The sequence below is a fragment of the Tympanuchus pallidicinctus genome, unplaced genomic scaffold, assembly GCF_026119805.1.
Source record: "Tympanuchus pallidicinctus isolate F22 unplaced genomic scaffold, pur_lepc_1.0 scaffold3, whole genome shotgun sequence".
Lineage (NCBI taxonomy): Eukaryota > Metazoa > Chordata > Aves > Galliformes > Phasianidae > Tympanuchus > Tympanuchus pallidicinctus.
In genome coordinates, this window is record NW_026294747.1 from 64,398,990 (window position 1) to 64,421,323 (window position 22,334).

The 22,334-nt window shown below is 39.3% G+C and overlaps 1 protein-coding gene across 1 annotated transcript in view; it reads left to right on the forward strand.

The window, feature by feature from the left end:
• LOC128086396 (sodium channel protein type 5 subunit alpha-like) overlaps positions 1–11,318 on the forward strand; it is a 29,216-nt gene extending 17,898 nt beyond the window's left edge. The window contains exons 17-27 of the mRNA XM_052694999.1: positions 150–293; positions 1,350–1,470; positions 1,891–2,045; positions 2,653–2,835; positions 3,204–3,311; positions 4,957–5,235; positions 5,855–5,908; positions 6,683–6,820; positions 7,433–7,537; positions 7,933–8,203; positions 9,905–11,318. Of these exons, the coding sequence (XP_052550959.1) occupies positions 150–293; positions 1,350–1,470; positions 1,891–2,045; positions 2,653–2,835; positions 3,204–3,311; positions 4,957–5,235; positions 5,855–5,908; positions 6,683–6,820; positions 7,433–7,537; positions 7,933–8,203; positions 9,905–11,100 (2,754 nt within the window). The 3' untranslated portion in view covers positions 11,101–11,318. The remainder of the gene's footprint in view (positions 1–149; positions 294–1,349; positions 1,471–1,890; positions 2,046–2,652; positions 2,836–3,203; positions 3,312–4,956; positions 5,236–5,854; positions 5,909–6,682; positions 6,821–7,432; positions 7,538–7,932; positions 8,204–9,904) is intronic.
• Positions 11,319–22,334: the final 11,016 nt, after the last annotated feature.

Sequence of the window (22,334 nt, forward strand, 5' to 3'; positions counted from 1 at the left end):
CATTCAAAAGAATCATATCTATGACTTCTGTCCAGAGCATCCCCCTTTAAATGAAATGCACAACGTATTTTTCTTTTCCTTCCAATTTACCCACCCCCCAAAAAAAAGGAAAAAAAGAACTCTGCTAATCCACAGATTATTTTCAGGAGGAAAATTACCTGAGGCAAAGAGGGGAAAGAGGGAAAACCTCAGGAAGCTGGAGTAAAGTGTCAGGACTTTCCTCTGAAGAATTCAGTGTGCTTTACCTAGGAAAAGATAGGAAGCTTGAACCATCATCACCAGAGCATAAAGAGGTAAATATGTAGATATATGTAGATTGCTTTTATGATGTTGACTTTCCAGTGCTGGTTGGGCTTGGATACATTTCTGCTCATGGACTCAATGGATTGGATTTCAGTGGTGGCAGCAGCACTGTGCCAGTCTGGCTGGTTAATGATGGATGTGATTTCTGTGAATGAAAATGAACCTTTGCCGGGTATCCACATATTGATCTTTAAGAAAAAAAATATATATGTGTATGTAGGAAAGATAAGTATTTAGGAATGGAGAGGTGTCAAACTGATTTGATTCAAATAAATAATTTACAAAATTCTCTGCTGATTTCCATTTCTTGAAATTAGTCTACAAAAAAAAAAAAAAAAAAAAGGGTCACAAAATATTTCATTAAAGGACAGAGATGCTTCCAAGCAAAACTGGGAAATTCCAGCAAGCCAACCTGTGTCATAAATAACTCAGTTTCAAGAAAAGTAATATTACAAATGAGTTTCTCATTATGATTCATAAATAAATTAAGAATAATTCTGAATTAGGAAAACATCCAAGAAAATGAGCTCTTCTTCAGCAATACACACAAAAAACCCCAAACAAAATCCAAGAGTAAGTCATTTGTAACAAACAGCCGACTCGTGTGTATGTCTGAAGGAACAAACTGGATTACACATGATACAATTCCAATTTCTAATTCTTAAATACTCTAATGGATATTCAGAATATTTATCTGTTTCTCCTGTTAGAATGTATTTTCCTAGATTTTTCTGGTTTTAACCTGCTGAGGACTGTGTGTAGTTGAAAGCAAGTTTAAATCTCTCTACTTTATGAGCTTATTAACCAGTTAAAATTGTTTCATGTGGATAGATACTGTACATATATGTCTTTGGCTCTTATTTGAATGCATCTATTGCTATTTCCAAGCTTACATTTAAAGTCATAAAGTCTATTCCATTCTTAACTCTACCTGAAATATTAGCACATAACAAAGTTTTTATTTTGAATGTTATTTGCTCATCGATCTTATTCATTTGGAATTGAATGTAGGGAGAATCAATACTTGATCTTCTTTTGCTTGGTAGTTTGACTCTGTCAGCTCTTCTGAAGGCAGCACAGTGGATCTGACAAACCCTGAAGATCTGTTGAGGCAGATTCCAGAGTTTGCTGAAGACAAGAAGACTCCAGAAAAATGTTTTTCAGAAGGTAAGGTTCTCGTGGTTACATGGTTGTGAAGTGTCAAAAATAATCCTGTTGTTCTGGAAATCCAGAGCTGATAGGGTGAGATTAATTTCACTTAATTTTAGATGTCAGCAAGTGATTTGGGCATCGTCTCTGTGTAATGAATAGAGAGATTGTGCCACCAGAAAAATAAACTCTCTTTCCTTAAAAACCAGAGGATTGCTTGTAAGTGGTGAAGACCAGAACACCAAAGAGTAGATAATTATAGAAAGGTGAGGTGAACTCTGCTCTGCTGGACAGAGTCAAAATCAGTTTTGAATTAACTCAAGAGAAGAGTATAAAATCAGACCACACCTGACAGTGGGCACCAGAACAATGCACATCAGATTTGCCCTTGACCTGCATGTGCTTTCATTACTTGCAATCATTATCTCTCACCTTCAGGTTGTGTTCGATACTTTCGTTGCTGTAAGGGGAGAGCCATAAACTTTGGAGGAAAAACATGGTGGAATCTGAGGAAAACCTGCTACCAAATTGTTGAGCACTCCTGGTTTGAATCCTTTATCATATTCATGATTCTTCTGAGCAGCGGAGCCCTGGTTTGTGGAGCACGATTTCATGTATTTCTGTACAAGCATTTTTAGCTTTAATAGCACCCAGATAAGTTACATTTGGCAGAAAACACAGGATATATCTTTGAACTCCAGGTGAAAAGCAGCAGTCATTTATCTGCTCTTGTAATTATCACAGTTTTATTATTCATACTATTACAAATTAGAACAATGCCAAAAATACACAGCTCTAACAAGCTGTTTCCATTCTGACTGCACATTAGATTCTTCTGGCTTTCATAGCTGTGAAATATAAATGTTTCTATATATCATTAAAATATGTAAATGATATTTAGTACTTTAGTTCTCTTGAAAGTATAAAATTATTGAGAAAAAAATCTAAAAATGTACTTCCCTAAGATCCCAGAATGCATGGTCTGTATGTGTCCATGAGTTATGTGTATATTTAAGGAAAAAGAAAAAGAAAGGACAGGAACAATTACAAGCTTGCCAGCTGGCATACATTTGAGTAAAAGATGAGGTTCACATCTATGTAAACTATGTGCAGAATGATGAAGAGGCCTTTTTGTTTCTAGACTTTCATGTTTCAAGCTTATCTGTGACTTTGTAATTTATTTGCATATCTTGATTTCAGGCATTTGAAGACATTCATATAAACGAGAGACAAACCATCAAAGCTGTGTTGTTGTTCCTCGACAGATTGTTCACTTTTGTCTTCTTTCTGGAGATGATCCTGAAATGGGTGGCTTATGGCTTCACTAAGTATTTCACCAATGCCTGGTGCTGGCTTGATTTCTTCATTGTAGGTGTAAGTTGTGCATCCAGCATTTTTACATTTGTATGCCCCATCCCTGGATGGAACCCTGGGCAGCCGATCTGGTGGGTGGCAACCAACCCACTGCTGAGGGTCAGAATTGAATGAGTTATAAGGTCCCTTCCAACCCAAGCCATTCTATGGTTTTATGACTCTACGCAGACCCTGAGGCAAGACTTATCAGCACAATTACCAATTCTTTTCTGGACATAAAATCAAGAAAACACTCTTGCCTCCATTAATGACTGCATCACGATATTGTACTCTAGGCACTGATGTTATTTTATTTTATTTATTTGTTTATTTTCGGTAGGAATAAAAGAAACAGGAGCCAAAATGTTGCTAATACTTTGTTTGGTCTTCCCATTCAGATCTCTTTGATAAATATCTTAGATAGTTCACTTGATGGTATGAAATCTCTTAGGACTCTTCGAGCTCTGAGACCTTTAAGAGCATTGTCACGATTTGAGGGGATGAGGGTAAGTCTGAAAGCAAAATAAAGCCTGTAATAAGCGCATAATGGTATCGTAACACTTGGATGCATATTTGTGAGTTCATGCCTGCACCAAGCTAAGTTTGGGATTTATGAAATTAATTCTTGAGAGCACCTTTGCTGAGCTCCTCTACACTTGGCTGCTCCTTACAGACTTAACTCAAGTGATCAATCTCAAATGGTGTTGAAATTAAAATGAGACCCGGAAGAAATTTACTCCTTTGCTGCTCAGCCATTCCTATGTTTCTGTCTTACTGACAGAAGCCAAAACGAAGTAGAGGAAAAGAATTCGGAGATAGCAATTTTCATTCTGAGATGCTCACAAAAGGCTAATTCAGAGGAAAGAATCATCTCTGTTCTGTAAGTTTTTACTGAATTGGCTTACAAAATCTTTAGGCTGCTCAGGCATACTTTATCCAAACTATTTTTCCCTATATAATTATTCTTACAAAAAGTAGGTCTGATTTTCTGTATATTGGCTGCCTTTTCCCATTGAAGGAGTGCTAGGAGCATGAAGCCGTTGAAAGTGACTGATTAGAAATATATCATTGCACAAATGAAGAGGAAATCAGTCACATGCAAAACTTCTATATACTATCACGTGAAAGAGCAGTGGTGAACCATGGCAGTGTTTGGACTCAACTTTGGTCTAGGGAATACACTCAGATTTGTCACCATAGATAGCATAAATGTGCATTGTATCTTCATTACACATTAACATGGGAATGCAACCTCAATGCAACTGAACTATAAATTGTTTGGATATCATTTGGAGGTGAAGCTGCAAGTTCTCTGCAATACTGTCACTGAAGATGCAGAGAAATTAATGCATTCTGTTAATTTAACAAGCTTTCCATGGCTGAAGTCAATTTTGAACCAGGTTCTATCATAGTTTCCAACTTGCTATGCAGAATGCTTGTGACAAGGCTTCCAAAAACCTTCACAGTTCTTTTTCATTTTCATTTTGGCCCATCAAATTGCTATCTGAATGCTAAATTCACTGGCTGTAATACTTGGATGCATTTGTATAACTTTGCACTGTCTTATTTTGTCAAGCAAAATGTTATGTCTTAGTGTATACTCAAAAATTACTTCTGGGATCCTACAGCACAAATCAGATCCTTAGATCACAGCTGTGGACCCCAAGTGTAATGATGATACATTAAAAAATAGGTCCAACAAAATGCTAGTGGAAAGTCATTACCAATCCTTTTGAAATACTACTTTCCACAGCATTAATAATACAGTCATTTGCATTAATGCTTATGGGAGAATAACCCATAAATCTTCTGTTATAAAAAGTTATAAAGAAAGCAAAATCCAACAAAACCAAGGGAAAGTCATCAGAAGAGGATGGACTCACATTGTAGTCCATATCTGTAGTGAGAGGTCACAGCAAAATGAAACATTCCAACCCTTCCATTGAGAGACTAAGATTATACATCTCTGAATCTTTTTTTCAAGGTACCCACATCAGCTGTGATGAATATTTGCATGGAAAACATAAGATTTTCGATTGCTGCATACCTAATTGACAGCTTAGTTTTTTACATCAGCTGATTGCACTGAGCAGATACTTAAGTCCATCTTTGTTCAATTAAGTGCAATTTTTCTCTCCCATTTCACCCTAGGTGGTGGTCAATGCCCTTGTGGGAGCCATCCCTTCCATCATGAATGTTCTGCTCGTCTGCCTCATCTTCTGGCTCATTTTTAGCATCATGGGAGTCAACCTGTTTGCTGGGAAGTTTGGGAAATGTGTCAACCTAACAGAAGAAAATTCAAAATTGGATAGTTCTATCAATGACAAAGCAGACTGTAAAGCATGGAATCACACAGGAAAAATATTCTGGGTCAATGTTAAAGTCAACTTTGATAATGTTGGCTCTGGCTACCTGGCTCTTCTGCAGGTGGTAAGTGCTGCTTGCCTTCACTTGCCAATGTCAAGTCAGAGAGACCTGCCAACCTCTAACTCATCTCCATGGATGGTGAAAAACAGGATTTAACAGTCTGTTCTTACCTCATAGCTGGCTGATCAAAGACCAGTGCTGTTAATGAATGAAAACTGAAAACACTGGGACAAACTGGACCCCACCATGCTTTTTTAGAGGGATAAAATATGTGTCAGATGAGTGCTGTGCTAGCCTCTCTGGATAATAAAACCAATCCATGAGCCTGAGAGCTGGAGTCAGCCTTAGAAAGGATATGTGAATAGAATACTGACCTAATATACTACCGATTTGCTCAGCCATGTTGGCTGTAAGGCACTTAATAGACCAGACTGGTGAAGGTTTGTCATGGCAGGATTATAGAACAATGTGGTCTGTTCCATCGTGCCTGGCTTTTCCTTCCTTCAAGGGCAGAGGCTGTCACATACAGCAGTGATAATTTTGTCCCTGAAGTCATTTGGTTTTAGGTGTTTACGACTACAGTAAAGCGTCTTTCCCCAGCCAGTGTCATTTGGATACTGAATATGATGTGAAGACTTTTACTCTACAAGTTCAATGCATTTTTGATAATCTTTCGTTCTAGGCGACATTTAAAGGTTGGATGGAGATCATGTATGCAGCAGTAGACTCGCGAGAGGTCAGTTCACGTTTTGTGTTAAACATCTCCATGTTATTCTGCAAATTCATTGTGATGTTTACACTGTGATGCTTGATGGTGAAGCTAGAGCTTTCCAGTAATGCCTTTTATCAGCTAATGCAAGCACTTTCTCTGTGAATGAATCTGCACTATCCTGATGCTGATTTGCTCTAATGTGAGATTCAACTTCAGATGCATTCACCTGAATGCAATTACCTGCAGTGTAAGGTCTCCATGTGAGTTCACCTCCAAGTCCCCTCTATAGGTGATGGGCATCTAGTCAGTATGCTCAGAAGGATTTCAGCTCACCTTGACTATCTCTTCTGGTAAGCTGAGCACCTCTTTAATTCTCACCGTCCCTCCTAATGACTGGAAGCCTAATGACTGACATTAGCCAAGTCAGATATCAGGGGACTTCAAGGAGGCACCTACTTTCACACATCATCTTGAATGAAACTGGAGCTATGAATAAAGCTGTAATTGCTGCAGTGATATGGTTCAAAACATAGGACCAAACTTCATCAAGAATCAAACAAATCAAGTGAATCAAACTCGATAAGCAATCATATAATGTATGTGGTCAGGCATCACCACTAGCACCATGAGGTATTTTGTGGTTTTAAACTATAGTGATTTTGTCAGAACAAGCAGTAAAGCTGTAAATTTAAGTTCCTCCTGGAATCAATTTATTAGGGGATCTGCAATGTGAAGATTATTCTGAATTGGACCCATGTTATTATTGGTCTTGTTTCATGTTGTTTTTCATTCCTGCAGAAAAATGAGCAGCCGAAAATGGAGCACAGTTTATTTATGTATCTCTACTTCGTGACCTTCATCATCTTTGGATCTTTCTTTACCCTGAATCTCTTTGTTGGTGTTATTATAGACAATTTCAACCAACAAAAGAAAAAGATAAGTATAATGATTGTGCTCCTAGGCACGTTCTGTATAACCAGCAATGCTGCTTTTTTGAGAATAATGTCCTTGCTGTATTTAATTTATAAAACTTTAATTTACATCTACTAGAGCATAAGCAGACGTAGCATGCAGGGTGAGGCTCACGCTCCTTTCTGCTCCACAACAGCTGGAACACTCAGCCCATTCCCAATGCTTCAGAGGCAATGACATCTGCACTTCACCCCTGTAAATATTGCTCCCTGCCTTGGTACTGAGTCTGTTTTCCTAGAAAATGTATTTTGTATACTTTCTAAGTGTACAAGTATTTTGTGTGTTCAACAGGAACAGCACGTGGGAACCCAGGGAAAGTCTTATTGTTACATAGGTTTTTTCAGTAGCTCATTTGTTTTCATGCTTCTGAGATACTTATGTTTCACCCTAGGACTTTGCCATGTAAATGTATGGTTGATTCTCCTCTGCTATTTTTGAGCCCAGTTACAAATCGTGAGGAGAGCTAGTACCAGCAAGATGTGGAAAGAAAGGAATGCTTGTTTCCAGTCATTTAGACATCCATAACTACAACAGTGCTGCTATCACATCAAATAACATTGACATTTCTTTATATACTTTGGTGGGGAAGATATATTTATGACAGAGGAACAGAAAAAATATTACAATGCCATGAAAAGGTTGGGATCCAAGAAACCTCAAAAACCCATTCCAAGACCATTGGTAAGAATGTATGAATTCCTCAAAAGGAAAATTCATTATGAAATCAATATAATTAATGTAAAAATGCATATTTTAGGTATTGAATGTAAATACAGTCTTTACATTGTTATTCAGGTCTGAAAGACAATTCTATACTAGCAAGTTATATTTGGAAGTTTTTAGAAGTTAAATATTTATTGAGTTTTCTGAACAATGTTTTCAGGATTGTATTCAGCTCAGAAGTGATTAAACTTCAGGATGGGAGGGACTTCAAATTTTCAGGGTTCCTTAAATTTCTCTATCTTTACCATAGTTAAGTGACATAGTAACAAAAAAATTGGATCTGTCAGAAAGGATGTATAGATGAATATTCCCTACTTTCCTAACTGATGCCAGATGTGTTTGTTTTCCTCTAGAATAGATACCAAGGATTCCTTTTTGACATTGCAACAAATCAAGCCTTTGATATCGTTATCATGATTCTCATCTGCCTTAATATGATCACCATGATGGTGGAAACCTATGAACAAAGTGACACGAAGACCAACGTTCTTAACAAAATCAATATACTCTTCGTTGCTATCTTTACTACAGAATGTATACTGAAATTGGTGGCTCTGAGGCAGTACTATTTCTCAAATGCCTGGAACATATTTGATATAGTTGTTGTGATCATGTCAATTGTTGGTAAGTAAAATTGGATTGACGAATTCTTTAATAATTCAGTCATTCTTCTAAAAAAAAAAAATAGTTTAAACTTATCTTCAAATGAATGTTGAATTGGAACCACAGTACTGCAAAACAGTGAGCAAAAAAAAAATGCATGATCTAAAAAAACCCACCATGCTTTTTATTGAAATAATAGGAAATTGTCTTCTAAAATTTATACTGTTTTTCTAATACAAATATTGCAAAAGTAATTAAGGCTGTTTTATATGAAATAATTCATAGTAGTTTTTTTAAGTTCTTGTTTCTTATTGTGAAAAATCAGAATTAATGATCCAACGTGCCAACATAATGTACTACATTACATGATGATTTCCACTGCTATAGATACAGTGTCAACTACAATATCTTTGGTCAGTTAAAAATGATGTTTTTTGTCACCTGTGTTTTAACAGAGAATTTAAATATAAAGAGAATATGAAGATAGGAGTCAGATTATAGATGTTAGAATTCTGTTTCTGGAAACATGGACATAAATGGCTGAAATTAAATATTTGCACTGTGTAGCAGAATAAAAAAGAACAACCCAAATGTATTAGATTCTATGTGAAGAGATTGCAGTGGAAGAATGCTGTAAAGAACGCTTCTGCCAGTTTAACTTTTCCAAGGGCCAGGACTGCTAAAATCATAGAAGACATTTAAGAGAAGAAAAAATACTGTTTTCATTATTGTGAGTTATATTTTGGCTCACAGTAAGAATATAGCTCTTCCTTAAGGAATTAAGTTCTCGGAGCAAAGATCCAGAAAAATGCATTCAAAGTATCTAAATTTAGAAAAGCCAGACCTCTGCTTCTAGAGTTACTAGATGTCTGTATGGTGTAGATGTATGTTACTGTATGTCAGTCTTCAAGCAAACTAAAGGTAAAATAAAATCCCTTAGATCTGTGTTCCCGAATGAACTTCAAGCCAGTGTCATGCACTGCACTGATGTTCCTCAGTGGTTTTGCTTTATGCATCTTGATTATGTTAACTAAGTGATGACCATGACATTGTTATTATATTTTGTTTTCTGAGTTTAGCTGTGTAGAACAGAGAACCATTGAGGTTGGAAAAGAGCCGTAAGATCATGAAGTCCAACCATCACATTGCACTATAAAGCCCATCACTGAGCACTGTATCCATACACCTCTCTAATGTCTCTGGCAATAGCAGCTCCATCACGTCCCTTGACAGCCTGCTCAGTGCCTAGCCACTCCTTCCATAAAGAAATTCACCCTGACATCTAATCTAAACCTCCCCTGGTGTAATTTGAGGCTGTTTCCTCATGTTCCACCACTGTCACCAGAGAGAAGAGACTGACACCTACCTCACTACAGTGTCAGCAGCTAACATCAAAGTAAGAAGTACATAACCAGCACTTGTTGAAGAATTCATGCAGTTGATTTCAGAGAAAACCATTAGTCAGCAAGTGTTGACAGATACAGTTTTTTAAAGCTGTGCAAAGGAAGATGCTTGCCATTCTTGGTGCAACACATACAGTCTTCTAGTGGATGAAGGATGTAGTTCATAATGGCTGATTTTGAACTTCTATTGATGGTTGTAACGTTAAGCTGTTAGCTCCCATATATTATATATTCTCCAACTGAAATAATATTATAATTTTATCCTATAACTAGCTAAGAAATGTGAAATTCTAACCATTTATTACTATTTCCTTTGTAGCCTTACTGCTTTCTGGCATTGGTAAAGCATTTGAACATTTCTTACCACCTACACTCTTCAGGGTCATTCGCTTGGCCCGAATTGGACGAATACTGAGACTCATCAGGGCTGCCAAAGGAATTCGAACTCTCCTTTTTGCCTTAATGATGTCCCTACCTGCTCTGTTCAACATTGGTCTCTTGCTTTTTCTGGTCATGTTCATTTATGCCATTTTTGGCATGGCTAACTTTGCCTATGTGAAGATGGAAGATGGCATTGATGACATGTTCAACTTCCAAACTTTTGCTAACAGCATGCTCTGTCTCTTTGAAATTACAACATCAGCTGGCTGGGATGGCCTTCTCAGTCCTATTTTAAACACTGGGCCACCGTACTGTGACCCAAATATAACTGGTAGAGTAGGTGAGTGTGGTAAACCTGCAATGGGAATTGTTTATTTTGTGAGTTATATCATTATATCATTTCTCATTGTTGTAAACATGTACATAGCTGTTATTTTGGAAAACTTCAATGCTGCTACCGAGGAAAGTACAGAACCTTTAGGGGAAGATGACTTTGACATCTTTTATGAAATCTGGGAGAAGTTTGATCCTGAAGCAACTCAGTTCATAACTTTCTCTGCACTTTCAGACTTTGCAGATGCTTTGGTCGAACCTTTACGTGTACCAAAACCAAACAAAATTGAACTCATAGCAATGGACTTGCCCATGGTCAGTGGAGATAGGATCCATTGCTTGGATATTTTGTTTGCGTTTACTAAACGAGTGTTAGGGGATTCTGGGGAAATGGATAAACTGAAAGTACAGATGGAGGAGAAGTTTATGGCTGTCAATCCATCCAAAAAATCCTATGAGCCAATCTCCACTACACTCAGACACAGACAAGAGGAAGTTTCTGCCACAGTCATCCAGCGTGCCTACAGGAGTCATTTGCTCCAGCGCTCCATAAAGCATGCTTCTTACCTGTATCAACACAGAACATACAGTGGTGACACTCTTGGTGATGCTGCTCCAGAAAGAGAAGGACTCATAGCTTCTATGATGGGTGAAAACTATGGCAGGAATCTTGATGGATCTCAAACTTCATCCTCAGCATCCTTTCCTCCATCATATGACAGTGTCACAAGAGCCAGTAGTGGCAATCTGATAGTTGAGAACGAATTCACAGGTGACCAAAAATCTCTGGACATTAAATAGTTTATGAGTAACAATGCTGTTAAGAAATGTTCACAGAAGATGATACTGTAAATACACATCAGCCGAGGCTGCCTTCCCCATTAAAATGGAACTGCCAGAATTGATCATTTAGCCATGGTTAAGCCTGATCACTTAACTATGCTAGTGGGCAAGCTTTAGCCTTGGACTCTATGTTCAGCTTTGTTCAATATTAATACAGGCAGGAAAAGCTGTAAAGGATTTTAAGTCTGTCCTATCAATGATATCCCACTACTTCAAGGCAGCTCCCAAGGCAGCGTGTTCACAGCAGTGACAAATAATGTCACATCTGACATCACACCTGCTGTCTAATTCAAAACACAGATTGCTCAAGCAGCAACAGATCAACCAGAGAAAAGAGTATTACATTTTGTTTAAATTGCAGAAGGGAGAGGGGCTAGAATTTCTCCTTAGTCCCCTGTTGATATTCTCCTTGTAAATCTTTTAAATAAATGGCTGCTGATTTTTTTTTTTAATGTTTGGGAACTGAAACTTAGCCCCTGCATGATCCACAGTGTAGTGGACTTCTTCCAATATGATCAGCCTGCAGCATAAGTCACGGCATGCATGCTATTGTGTTACTGCAACTTAATGAAACAATAAATGCAACTCTTATTATTCAGAAGTTGTACTGAACCCTTGTACAGGAACTCAGACAGGGAGTGCCTGCGAGCACCATGTAATCTGCTTTGGTCAAGGTGGTGGGCATCATCCAATGCCACGGGGTTAGGCCTCGACCTCAGGTAGGTCCATCCTGTTGGCAATTCCCCCTCCTGATGTTGCTTCCTCAATGGAAGGGACAGGTGTTTCACCCCTGCACAGGTTAGAAGAAACCACAACCAAGTAATGTGGACAATTGGGAAATCTGAGTTGAGGCAATTGATTCTGGGGTTAACATAGTGCTATGGATGTTGTCACAGATGCTGCTTCTTATGAATGTGTGCAGGTGATCTCTCGTGATCTTCACCACATTTTCCTTGCAAAGGTTTTAATCCCTGTTGTGTCCTTACAGGCTTGGATTTGCAGAGAAGCACATGAGCAAACAATACGTGGTCTTTTGTCCTTGGCACACGTACTTTATAGATGCTTTAAGCTCATGCACTTTGCTAACGGCTGTTGTGTTATCCTTTGTCATGTAGCTAAGTCATAAATTACCCTTGATGTTTTATTTCTCATTTGAATTTCAAGCATGCTACATGCAAGTCAGCAGAATATGTTTTGTGTTTCTCCTAGTTACTGAGTTGTAGCTGTACAGTTGGATTTGAAAGATTTGTCAAGGCTCAGATGAGCTTTCCTCCAGCCAGAAAGAAAACTGGGTTTTGCAGATGGCTGGGATCTGCTGTACACTCCATTTGTGACCTGCAGCAAGCTGGTTATGCTCTTCAGCACCCCTTGCCTACATGGCAGTTAGATGGCCTGTCTTGTGTCCTCTCCCTTTTCTCCCATCTTCTTCACCTCTTCAGATTGTGAGCTCTTTGGACAGAAATTTCTTTTTATTATAGATGGTAGAATATATCTTAACAATTGTTTATAGTTAAGGCTGTCTGAACACTGATTGCTAATAAATAATATTTATAATACCTTTTAATTTTAATCTATTTTGTGGTATTCCCTAAGTTTCCCCTGCTTTCTCCTGGCTTCATAGCACTTTCAAGAAGTTCTGACTAAATTCCTCAAATTTTAAAATAGGTGCACAGTGGACTTGCTTTGTATGAGAGAAGACAACAGCTCTGTGCCATTGGACCCAAGGAGACTCTATTCCTTCCCCCCCCCAAAAAATAGGATTAATAAGTAAAAATTAAATGATTAAAATAATTAATAAAATTAAATGTTTTTGTTGTGATTTTTTTTAAACACACCTACTTCGTTGTGATTGACCACAATTTTGGAGCTGAAGACATTGCTTTGTGGGATTGTATTTCCCTGCCCCACTCTGCCAGATATCTGCTACCCACATTGTGCACGGTCCATTCAGAAGCAGAAATGAGCCACATGCTCTGTTTCCATTGATTTGGGTGTGTGTTGAACAGTTCTGGTATTGCATCATGTTATGTATTCAAATAATCACATACCCAGAGGGAATCACAGAATCATAGAATGGCCTGGGTTGAAAAGGACCACAATGTTCATCTAGTTTCAATCACCTGCTATGGGCAGGGTTGCCAACCACCAGACCAGGCTGCCCAGAGCCACATCCAGCCTGGACATAGGAAGCAGAATTTGTCTTTGCCAGGAAGGGGCATTTTTGATTAATACTAGGGTTGCTCTGAAAGTAATGCCTCCTGTTTTATGACGTTGACCCATGGCATCAGAGTCGGATATGGCAGCAGAGGTTGAACCTTGCCACCAGTATTTTGCTACAGTTTGTTGCCATGCAAAATATAATTTGGTGCCCTCAGAGATTTGTTTATCAAAGAATTGACAGTGTAAGGTAAATATTGCTTTGTGCAGAAGCCCTTCTGAGTAAGAGCGGCATCATTTTGGGGAAGGCAGTCTTCTTGGTATGCTCTTAAATCCTTCTGGTTCTCCCCTGACCACTCTTAAATTTGGATCCTACTGATGTCAATACAGTAATTATATAAATAGTAATGGAAGGGTCTTGAGTACTTGCACCCCATTCCTAGATCATAGAATGGCTCCACGTTGGAAAAGACCTATTCAGTTCCAACCTTCTGCTATGGGCTGGTTGCCCCCCACCATGCCAGGCTGCCCAGGGCCCCATCCTGCCTGGCACTGTGCACCTCCAGGGATGGGACATCCATAGCTTTTCTGTAGAGAAGAGGAGTTAGAGGAAAAAACAACACAAGGAAGAACTGTATGTAACTGACAAAAAAAAAAAAAAAAGGTACTTTCTTTTTCATTAAAGTTAGGATCTGTAGTGACTTTACAACTGAGAATATTATCATAATGGGATCATATTGATCACTCAAGTTCAGTGATTCTCAGCCACTTGGGGAAATCAGTGGAGCTGCACTGCACTTTAAAACAGAGGTCCTTCCTCCCAATTGCCAGAGGCCTCTGCAATTCAACAACTGTAAATTAAAACTGGATTAAACGCAGAGAAGCAATACCAAACAGCATTCTCTGCTATGAAAAGACATTCAATGTTCAGCTTAGAAGTAACAGCAGAGAGGATGTGCTGTAACCCTCAGTACATAAAGCAGTGGGAAAATACATGCAAGTGAGAAAGGTATTCAAAAGACATGGAATAGCCAGGAAGGAAATTACCGTGGATATTAGAAGTATCTTCTGCTCTGAGGATGGGGCTATGAAAACATGCTGCATCAGAAGCAGTGGAGCCGGCTTGAAAAGGTGAATAGTTGTGCATTTCTTCAAGAGATTCTGCGCCTCCACACTTTAAAGAGAAGCGTGACCCAGCAGACTCCCGGGCTCCTTCTCGGAACAATCATAGAATCAGCAGCAAAAGTGAGATCTGCACCTGAGCAGTGAAACTTGTTGAATGCTTCCTCCTAGTGGTTTGAGATCAAAATGACGCACTCAAAGCGCAAAACGAGAGTTCGACAAGTACAGAGGTTGAGACATAAACACACAAATATTAGTTGTTCAGTTTAGCAGTTTAATATTAAAAAGAGAGTTAGCAACAACCAGAGGGCTACATAGAGGAGACGATTAAAAAAAAATGAAGATACAGGAATGTCTTAGAGTGAGGCACTAGGGAAGCATTAGAGCTCAAGATTATCACTGCCTATCTATCCATCCATCGTAGAAAGATATAATAGTTAGACCAGGTAAACATTCTGCTTTAGGTTTAATGAAGATGATATTCAACACGGGATTTCTTTTTCCATGCCTAACAGGATATATTTGAATGGAAATTTGAGTACATCTGTGGATGAACAGAGGAGAGAATTAAAGCAATCAAACTGGGGGCCAAAGTAATCCCTGCTCAGAAATGCTGCTGAGAGCTGGCATGTGGATCTGCAGATCTCTCAGTGAGGGCTTTGTAGGAATGTGACAAAGCAGGAAAGATGGCAGGATGAAGAAAAATAAACAAAATCAAATCCAAATGTAATACTCATATTTGAAAAAGAGGCAAAAAACAATTCAAGCAATCAGAGACTCACTAAGTTGTCTGAAGGCAACAGGCACTGGAGCTCTGGTATTTGCAAGGGGAAAACTGCTTTTGTCCACCTTATGAAAGATCTCTTGCACTGGTCAATTGCATTTAGCAATATTTTATCCATAACCTGAATGGTGGAATCCAGGAAGCATTAATGCAATGGGAAAGCATTGATGAGGTCTCATCTGCACCCTGTATGCACTGGTAAACAGTGCTCAGGAAAGATTCATACAAAGCAAACAAGAATTAAAGGGTTTCTCCGATAAGGGATTAGAAAGGTTTAGAAAGAAGCCTGGAAGCCTAGTTTGCTTAATCCTGCAAAATGAAAATAGTGGGGAGAGATGTGGCTGTTTCTGAGAGGGGAATAAATGTCAGTGAGGGTTAAACTGGAGCACTGAGCAATGCTTATTTTGAATACAGCCTGTATCAAACACACTACCAAGTGCACACAGTGATTGCAGATTCCCCACTGCAGTTTTGCATGCAGTGGAATCTTTCCATGATTGCATGTCTACAGGCCCAGCCTCTGGCATGCAGGAAAACTGGAAAATGCACCTAGAAAATATGTCATCCACACCCTTTTCAAGTAGGAGAACAACCTTCTCCAGAACAACAGGATCTAATAATTCAAGATGTATTTACCATGTGCCATCGACTGAGATCTAGAAGGTCTGCTCTCAGATGGTAAAAGCACAACCCAACTGAGAGGGGCCTGGGTCATCAGTGCAGGACACTGTGTTATAAGTATGTCCTGTATCCACCAAAAGAAACACGAAGCACAGCTTAAAGGCAGCCAAAAGCCTTGCTGCTGCATTCACACACCTTTCTGTTGTCTTCTGGGGCTACAGCTCTTCATCTGCAGACAACAAGGAAAATGTTTCCTCCGTTGGTAATTTGTTGTTCAGTTACTTAGCCTTACACTTAAAATCTCAAGCCTACTTTCTCATTTAAATTAGCTTGACTTCAGCTTCAAACCACTGCTTCTTGATATACCTTTAATGTTACATTAAACATTAAAGGTTTCTCTAGTACTTGCTATTTTCATTCAATGATAGCACTTTTTCACTATCAGCACTCTAATGTGAGAGGAATGACCTCTTAAAGTACTACACACGGGCTTTTTCCCGTAATCAATAATCAAATAATCTTTTGGCTCTTTTTGTAGTCTTCCTCAGTTCTCCACACACAACATACGAATGATGCTCCTGTATCAGACCCTCTGGCCTCATAAGCCCTGCCTGTAATGCTCATTAGAATCCTGTTAGGATACAGACAGTTTTTTTTTTCTCTGGGAGGTGAAGAGTAATGACTGGCTGTCAGGAGCTTTATTATAGGAGGTGGCAGGGAAAGGGTTAACCCCTGTGGCCATCAACACAGCTGTAAGTTATAAAAGACCAGGGGAAAAGAGAGAAAAAAAAAAAAAAAAAAAGGATGGAAAGACTGGGAGAAGTTTGCTTAGGACAGAGAGGATGATCTGGAAAAGACTTGTTAAGGTAAGGTTTGGGAAGGTTGTGTACTGTTTTGGGCGAGAAATGACTGAGGGTGAGCAGATGGAGGAACACCTGATTGGGCTTAACAGGGCTGAGAAGGATCAAAACAGTGTATATCTTCACATATATGAAAGGAGAAAATTCAGTCAGGGTCACTGTAGCTCACTGTAAGACTAACAAGCTGAGGGATGCTTGGCTTGCTTCTTGCCTTCTCCTCCCCCATCGCCATTTAATCTTGAAAGGAAATGTCTTTCCTGTCACAAAAAGCAATTCTTCAGTGGTGTTTTAGGATATTCTGCTTGGTGATCTTGAAACATCCCCTCAAATGGGGAAGACATGTGATGAATTTGTTGTTACCCTGGTTTGGCAGTATTCAACCCCTAAAACCATTGCTGGCTCTGAGAGACTCTGTTGCATGGTCTAGTTCATCTCCCATTAGCGTGCTTGTTGCTATTTGCATCTCAGACTCATGTTTTTGGCAGGTCTCTTACCTAGCTGAGGTTCAAGTTGCATTTTCAAAGTTCTCTTTGTATTGTGAACACAGATTCATGCCCAATTGAGAACCAAGTTTCTGAAGTGGTGGTACTGCAACACAGGAACCATATCTGTGCCACAGATACCTCTCAATCAGCACACGAGAGAAGTGACCTCATCAGAAGATTGGATTCAAGAAACAATATGAGAACATGTACTGTAGCGATGGATTTTAGTTGATATCTAGCTGTTGGCCAACCTGAACAATGTTTGCTTATTCAACCTCAGCTATGCTATTGCCACAGCATGAACCAAGCACCTGTTGCACGGGGAGCTGTTACTCCCTATGTGGGCTATAAGCCAGTATAAATTTTTAGTGTTTCAGTGTGTCACGTAGCAAGAATTGCTTATTTGTTGGCATAGATCACAAGATGGAGATGTGTAATCAACAGCAGAGGATGCTGAAACTCTTCATGCAACAGGGCTTGCCAGTTGTGCTCTTTGATCTCTTGAAAAGTGTGTGGCTCATTCCTAAGATAAAGATATTTACAGAGGTAATAAGAATCCTAAGACAACTTAATGTCAGTGTGAGGATATGCTTTTTTCTTTCACTCTGCCCTTTCTACTAGCTCTGACTGTACTGTATGACATGCCTGGCTTTATATATAGGCAAATCTTCTGCAAGTGCATGTGTCATATATCAAGCAAGGTGCTTGATGTAAGGCAAACCCAGACAAGTAGCCTACTTTGGGAGACCCCAATAGGATGGGAGACACTGAAAATATCCTTCTGGCACACAGTTGTAATTAATTTCACCTCATTTACCCAAACATCTTGTGTGAATACTTTATTTTCAGTATATATATGTATGTGTATATATATATGTATGTATGCATATGTATCTTCTCTGTTGTATTAGGAGGCTGCTTTCCAAGCGATTTTTTTTTTTTTTTTTCAGGGAAAAGGCAGGTGGAAATATTTCAGGTTCATCTGACAAATATTTCCCAATTTATTATGAAGTTCTCTCTTCCGTTGAGGCTGTGTCATGGTAAGGGGAAAAAAAACGATGCCCACTGCACCCAACAGTTCAGCTGTTAATTCATTTTTAATTGCTCTGGGAAATTTGATATTGCTTGGTTGATGGAGTTGAGCCAGTTTATGCCAGCAGAGAGCCTTTTCTGTTAGAACTTTTGTGAATTTAACTCAGGTTGTAGAGGCTTTGGTTTTGTGCTTGTTTGTTTTTTGGTAAGCTGTGAGACAAGCTCATATTAAATTTATACATTAGAAACAATCCTGAATTTCTTTTTCCCATTTAGATTAAACTGTGTTCTGAGTCAGTCTTAGATGCATTACCAAGCCTTTTAGCAAACACTACTGTATCTCCTAATACTTAAATTCTGCAACCTTTCTTCAAAATCCATTTTTTATTTATTTGCACAAGCCTTAGCAGCCCATTAGCTGACATCAGCCCCAATATCTGATCCAAACAGTATCTCTTCAGATGAATAAATCAATTATGCTGTGCTTTTCTGGACAGCATCCCTTCTTCCATGATTTGTTTCTGGAGTTGTGCCTTCAGGCGGCACTGATTCCTCAAGAGGATGTGATATCCACCTTTCTCTCAAGATAAGAATGGGTGTCTTTACATCTTACTTCTTCCCAGCTGGACTGTCTGGAAAGAACCCAGCTGGATGTGCTGTGTATTTATTGTTAATGACAGTGCAACTCCAGTGTTAGGCTAAAGGTGCAGTCAATGCAGCGGAGAAGGACAGCTCTGATTAATTGTATCCACGTGGACATGGGGAAATCAGGTGTATTTCTCTGGTGACTGTTTGGGGAGTAGGCATGATATGGCTTTTTCAGTGGTGGATACCTTTTGGACACCTAGATGAGAGCAGACAAGTCCCACAGTAACTCATGCAAGGTGAGAAGAACCAAATCTCAAAGCTTTAAAGCAGCAACCTTGATGGGTTTACAGGATAGTCTCAATTGTAAGAGAAAGGCTTGGACTCTGCAATAAGGCTGGATCTGCTTTGGTCTGTTTGCCACTGTCCTGTCACAACCTTTCTTTCTAAGGAGATAACAGGGCTTGATCTAGTTATTGGTGCCATATTTCTCAGAAAAGTTCTTGCTGGGCATATTTTTGGAGCCAGATGTTCAGAAGATGTGGACTTGAAGATCTCATGCTGATTTGCTGTTTCTTTGTTCCGGAAGAAGCGATTCCTATTGTTTGATAACAAATGGTGGTGTTGGCCCATTGTACAGCCTGTGTTTCACAGATGATTTTGCCTGTGTGTCAGATACCAAACTCAGGGCAGGAAATGAGACTACAGGGTGGTGAGATGTTCTTGGGGAGTGACTCACATGAGTGAGTTACTGATGTACTGCAGAACAATAATACAACGGTGGCTGCAGTAATTAAAAAATATGGGGTAAGCTTCTACTCATATCAGAAGTGAATAAATTCCTCTGACAAATACTTATCCTATAACTTCTCCTTTACTTCAAACCCCAATCCATCTAAACCAATTCAGAATTTCTCATTTAGTGTTTGTTTTCTCCTCTCTTCTCCTTTGATGTGAATAAGATTAAAGGAAAAAAAAAAAACTCTGCAAGTAAAAATCCATTAGAAAACACAAAATATGAACAGTGCCAGAGAGTGGGAAAAGCGTGTCCAGCATCTGTCCTTTCTACTGAACACCTGGGTGCCCACAAAGAGAGGTGACTCTTGGCCCCATCTAACTCTTTGGGAGACCAAAGTCAACTGTTAGGATTTCATGCTATTTTCTGGGGGTGGCTGTGTTTGGGCTGGGGATATCAATTCCCTTCCCAATATCTGGCAGAAGACCCATTCCTCTCTCATTTAAAATAACCTCTTAATCAATGCTTGAAAATGGATGAAAGAATAAATGAAAAAACCTCTCCAAGAGAGCACTCAAACTCTGCAGGAAAATAAAAAAAAAAGCTGGACTTCGCTTGTTGCTGAGGAGAGCATTCAATATCTAGCAAGGGTCTGACCCTGCACTCAGAGGGGGTCAGCTTGGAAAGCAAATGCAGTTGTTCAGTGCACGCATTGATGTCCTTTAATGCCAGATTTCCAGTCAAGAGCAGTACAGTTCTTACAGGCTCCATTTGTCAGAGTTAGGATACTGCATAAAGGATGAAGTACAAAAAGCTGAGAGCCTTCAGCAATTATAGTTTTGTTTAAAATTTTCTCTAAACCAGAGGGACTCAAAGGTTTCCTTGATTTTTTTTTTTTTTTTTTTATTGTTATTATTATTTTTTTTAACAGGGCAAACTTTCAGATGCTTGCAGGACCTGGTGACTTTAGTACAGATTATCCCATTGGGTAATTGAGCCTGTTGCAGTAGCAGCCACATCCTGGTCCAGTGCTGTCATCCCCCTTGTCCTTTCTTGTTATTTTGAGAGGCAAGCTGGTTTATTGTGGTAGGGCTGCAGGTGATTGATGGCAGGGAGTCCTCTTATTGAGGCTCTAACTTTGTTTAAAAACTGGTTTGATCTTGTTGGGAGAAGAAATTGAGGAGCAGAGGTGTGATGAGAGTTGTTGGAAAATTGGAATTGGAAGTGGGAGCGAGTAGGTGTGGGTTTGCAGGTAGTACTTGCAGAGAGAAGGAGGAACCCCAGAGACATGTGTGAAGCAATGATTTCCCTCTCTGGCAAAAGAGGAAGTGGTGAATGGAGTGGTAATTATTTCTGGTTGTGTAGTGTTTACCCAAAATGGAAGATGGTGAATTCCATGTGAAGACTCTCAGGTCTTACTGATGCCTTTTATATTCACCAAGTAGAAAATGGCTCTAGCCAATGCAACCACACACAGTCTGTGAGTGCCTGCTTGTCATTGAATCCTTTTCAACTCACTGATTTCCACCTAGACTTTTCCTGGTTGCCCATTCTTGTGCCTTCATCACACCAGGGGGATGACTACCAGTATTCATAAGAGCTGTCCCTGAGAGCAACAAGACTCAGTCAAGTTTTCTGTACGCATGTAATATCAGAAGGAGAGCGTTAATTTGGAAGAGTTTCAGGGTAGGCCTCTGCTCATCTTGAAGAATCTAAAACAAAAACATACTAATGGCAGTCCCAGAATGTGCTCTTTCCACTGTTTTCAGAAAGTAAGTTGATTTTGTCATATCTGTGCTGTTGCAGTAGTTGGAAATGGATGTAGAAATGGGCACACCAGAGGTAAGTGGAGTGATAGGAGTAATAGGAGGTAATAGAAGTGATCTGGTGGACCAGAGATTCTGAGAGCAAAATAACACAGGTTGTCAAGGTCCTGTAGCCTACAGCCCCTGGATTTGCAATTTACCAAGTGTAAGGCTGAAAACATCAGTGAGGAGAGACAGAGAAAGGGTAAAGATGCTGTAGAAACTTTATATGAAAACCCTAAAAGAAAAAGAACAGGAGAGCTCAGTTTAATTTCCATCAAACGTGTCAAGCTTCTATCAGATATTCTGACTCATAAACTCTTGTAAGCACATTTAGTCTGAGATATGGCCTACGTGAGTAGCAGTAGGTGTACAGCAGTCCTAAGGATGTTCACAGGATTATTTCCATGCTGGAAGATGTTATGGTCTCTATTGCTTAGCTATGCTGAATCTTTCTACCCCAAGCAATTCCCAGAAACTGAAGCGGCAGTGTCTGAATGCAAGCTAACAGGCATTGCAATTAATTAGAGGGTTCAAATTAAAATTTAAAAAAAAAAAAAAAAAAAAAAGGGAAATGGTTGATGATTCACTTAACATACCAAGTAAGTGTACTGGAAGGAAGCTTGATTTTAATTGGTGTTAAATGAAGGAAAGGAGGGCAGCTGGACTGCAATGAAAGAAAGAAAAGGGATAAGGATGTTAATGCAGAAAATGACTGCACCACTCTTAGTTTGCCTCCAGTCCTTGTGTGTGCTCATTAGCTGTGCCTCCACGATGCACATGAAATCATGTTTCTAACTGCAGGCTTGCACAAAGCATTTGAAAGGTGTAGAATATGAGGAGTGGCTCTGGAGGCTCAAGTAAGGCAAAGATTTGCTCAAACTGCCTACTCAAGGGGGAAAAAAGTGCCTAGAAGGTTTAAAGCTGTGGCAAATAAGACCTTACATCATGTATGATCAACCTTTCAGAACCTACAAAGCAGCTACGTTTCTAGATGCTTTAGAT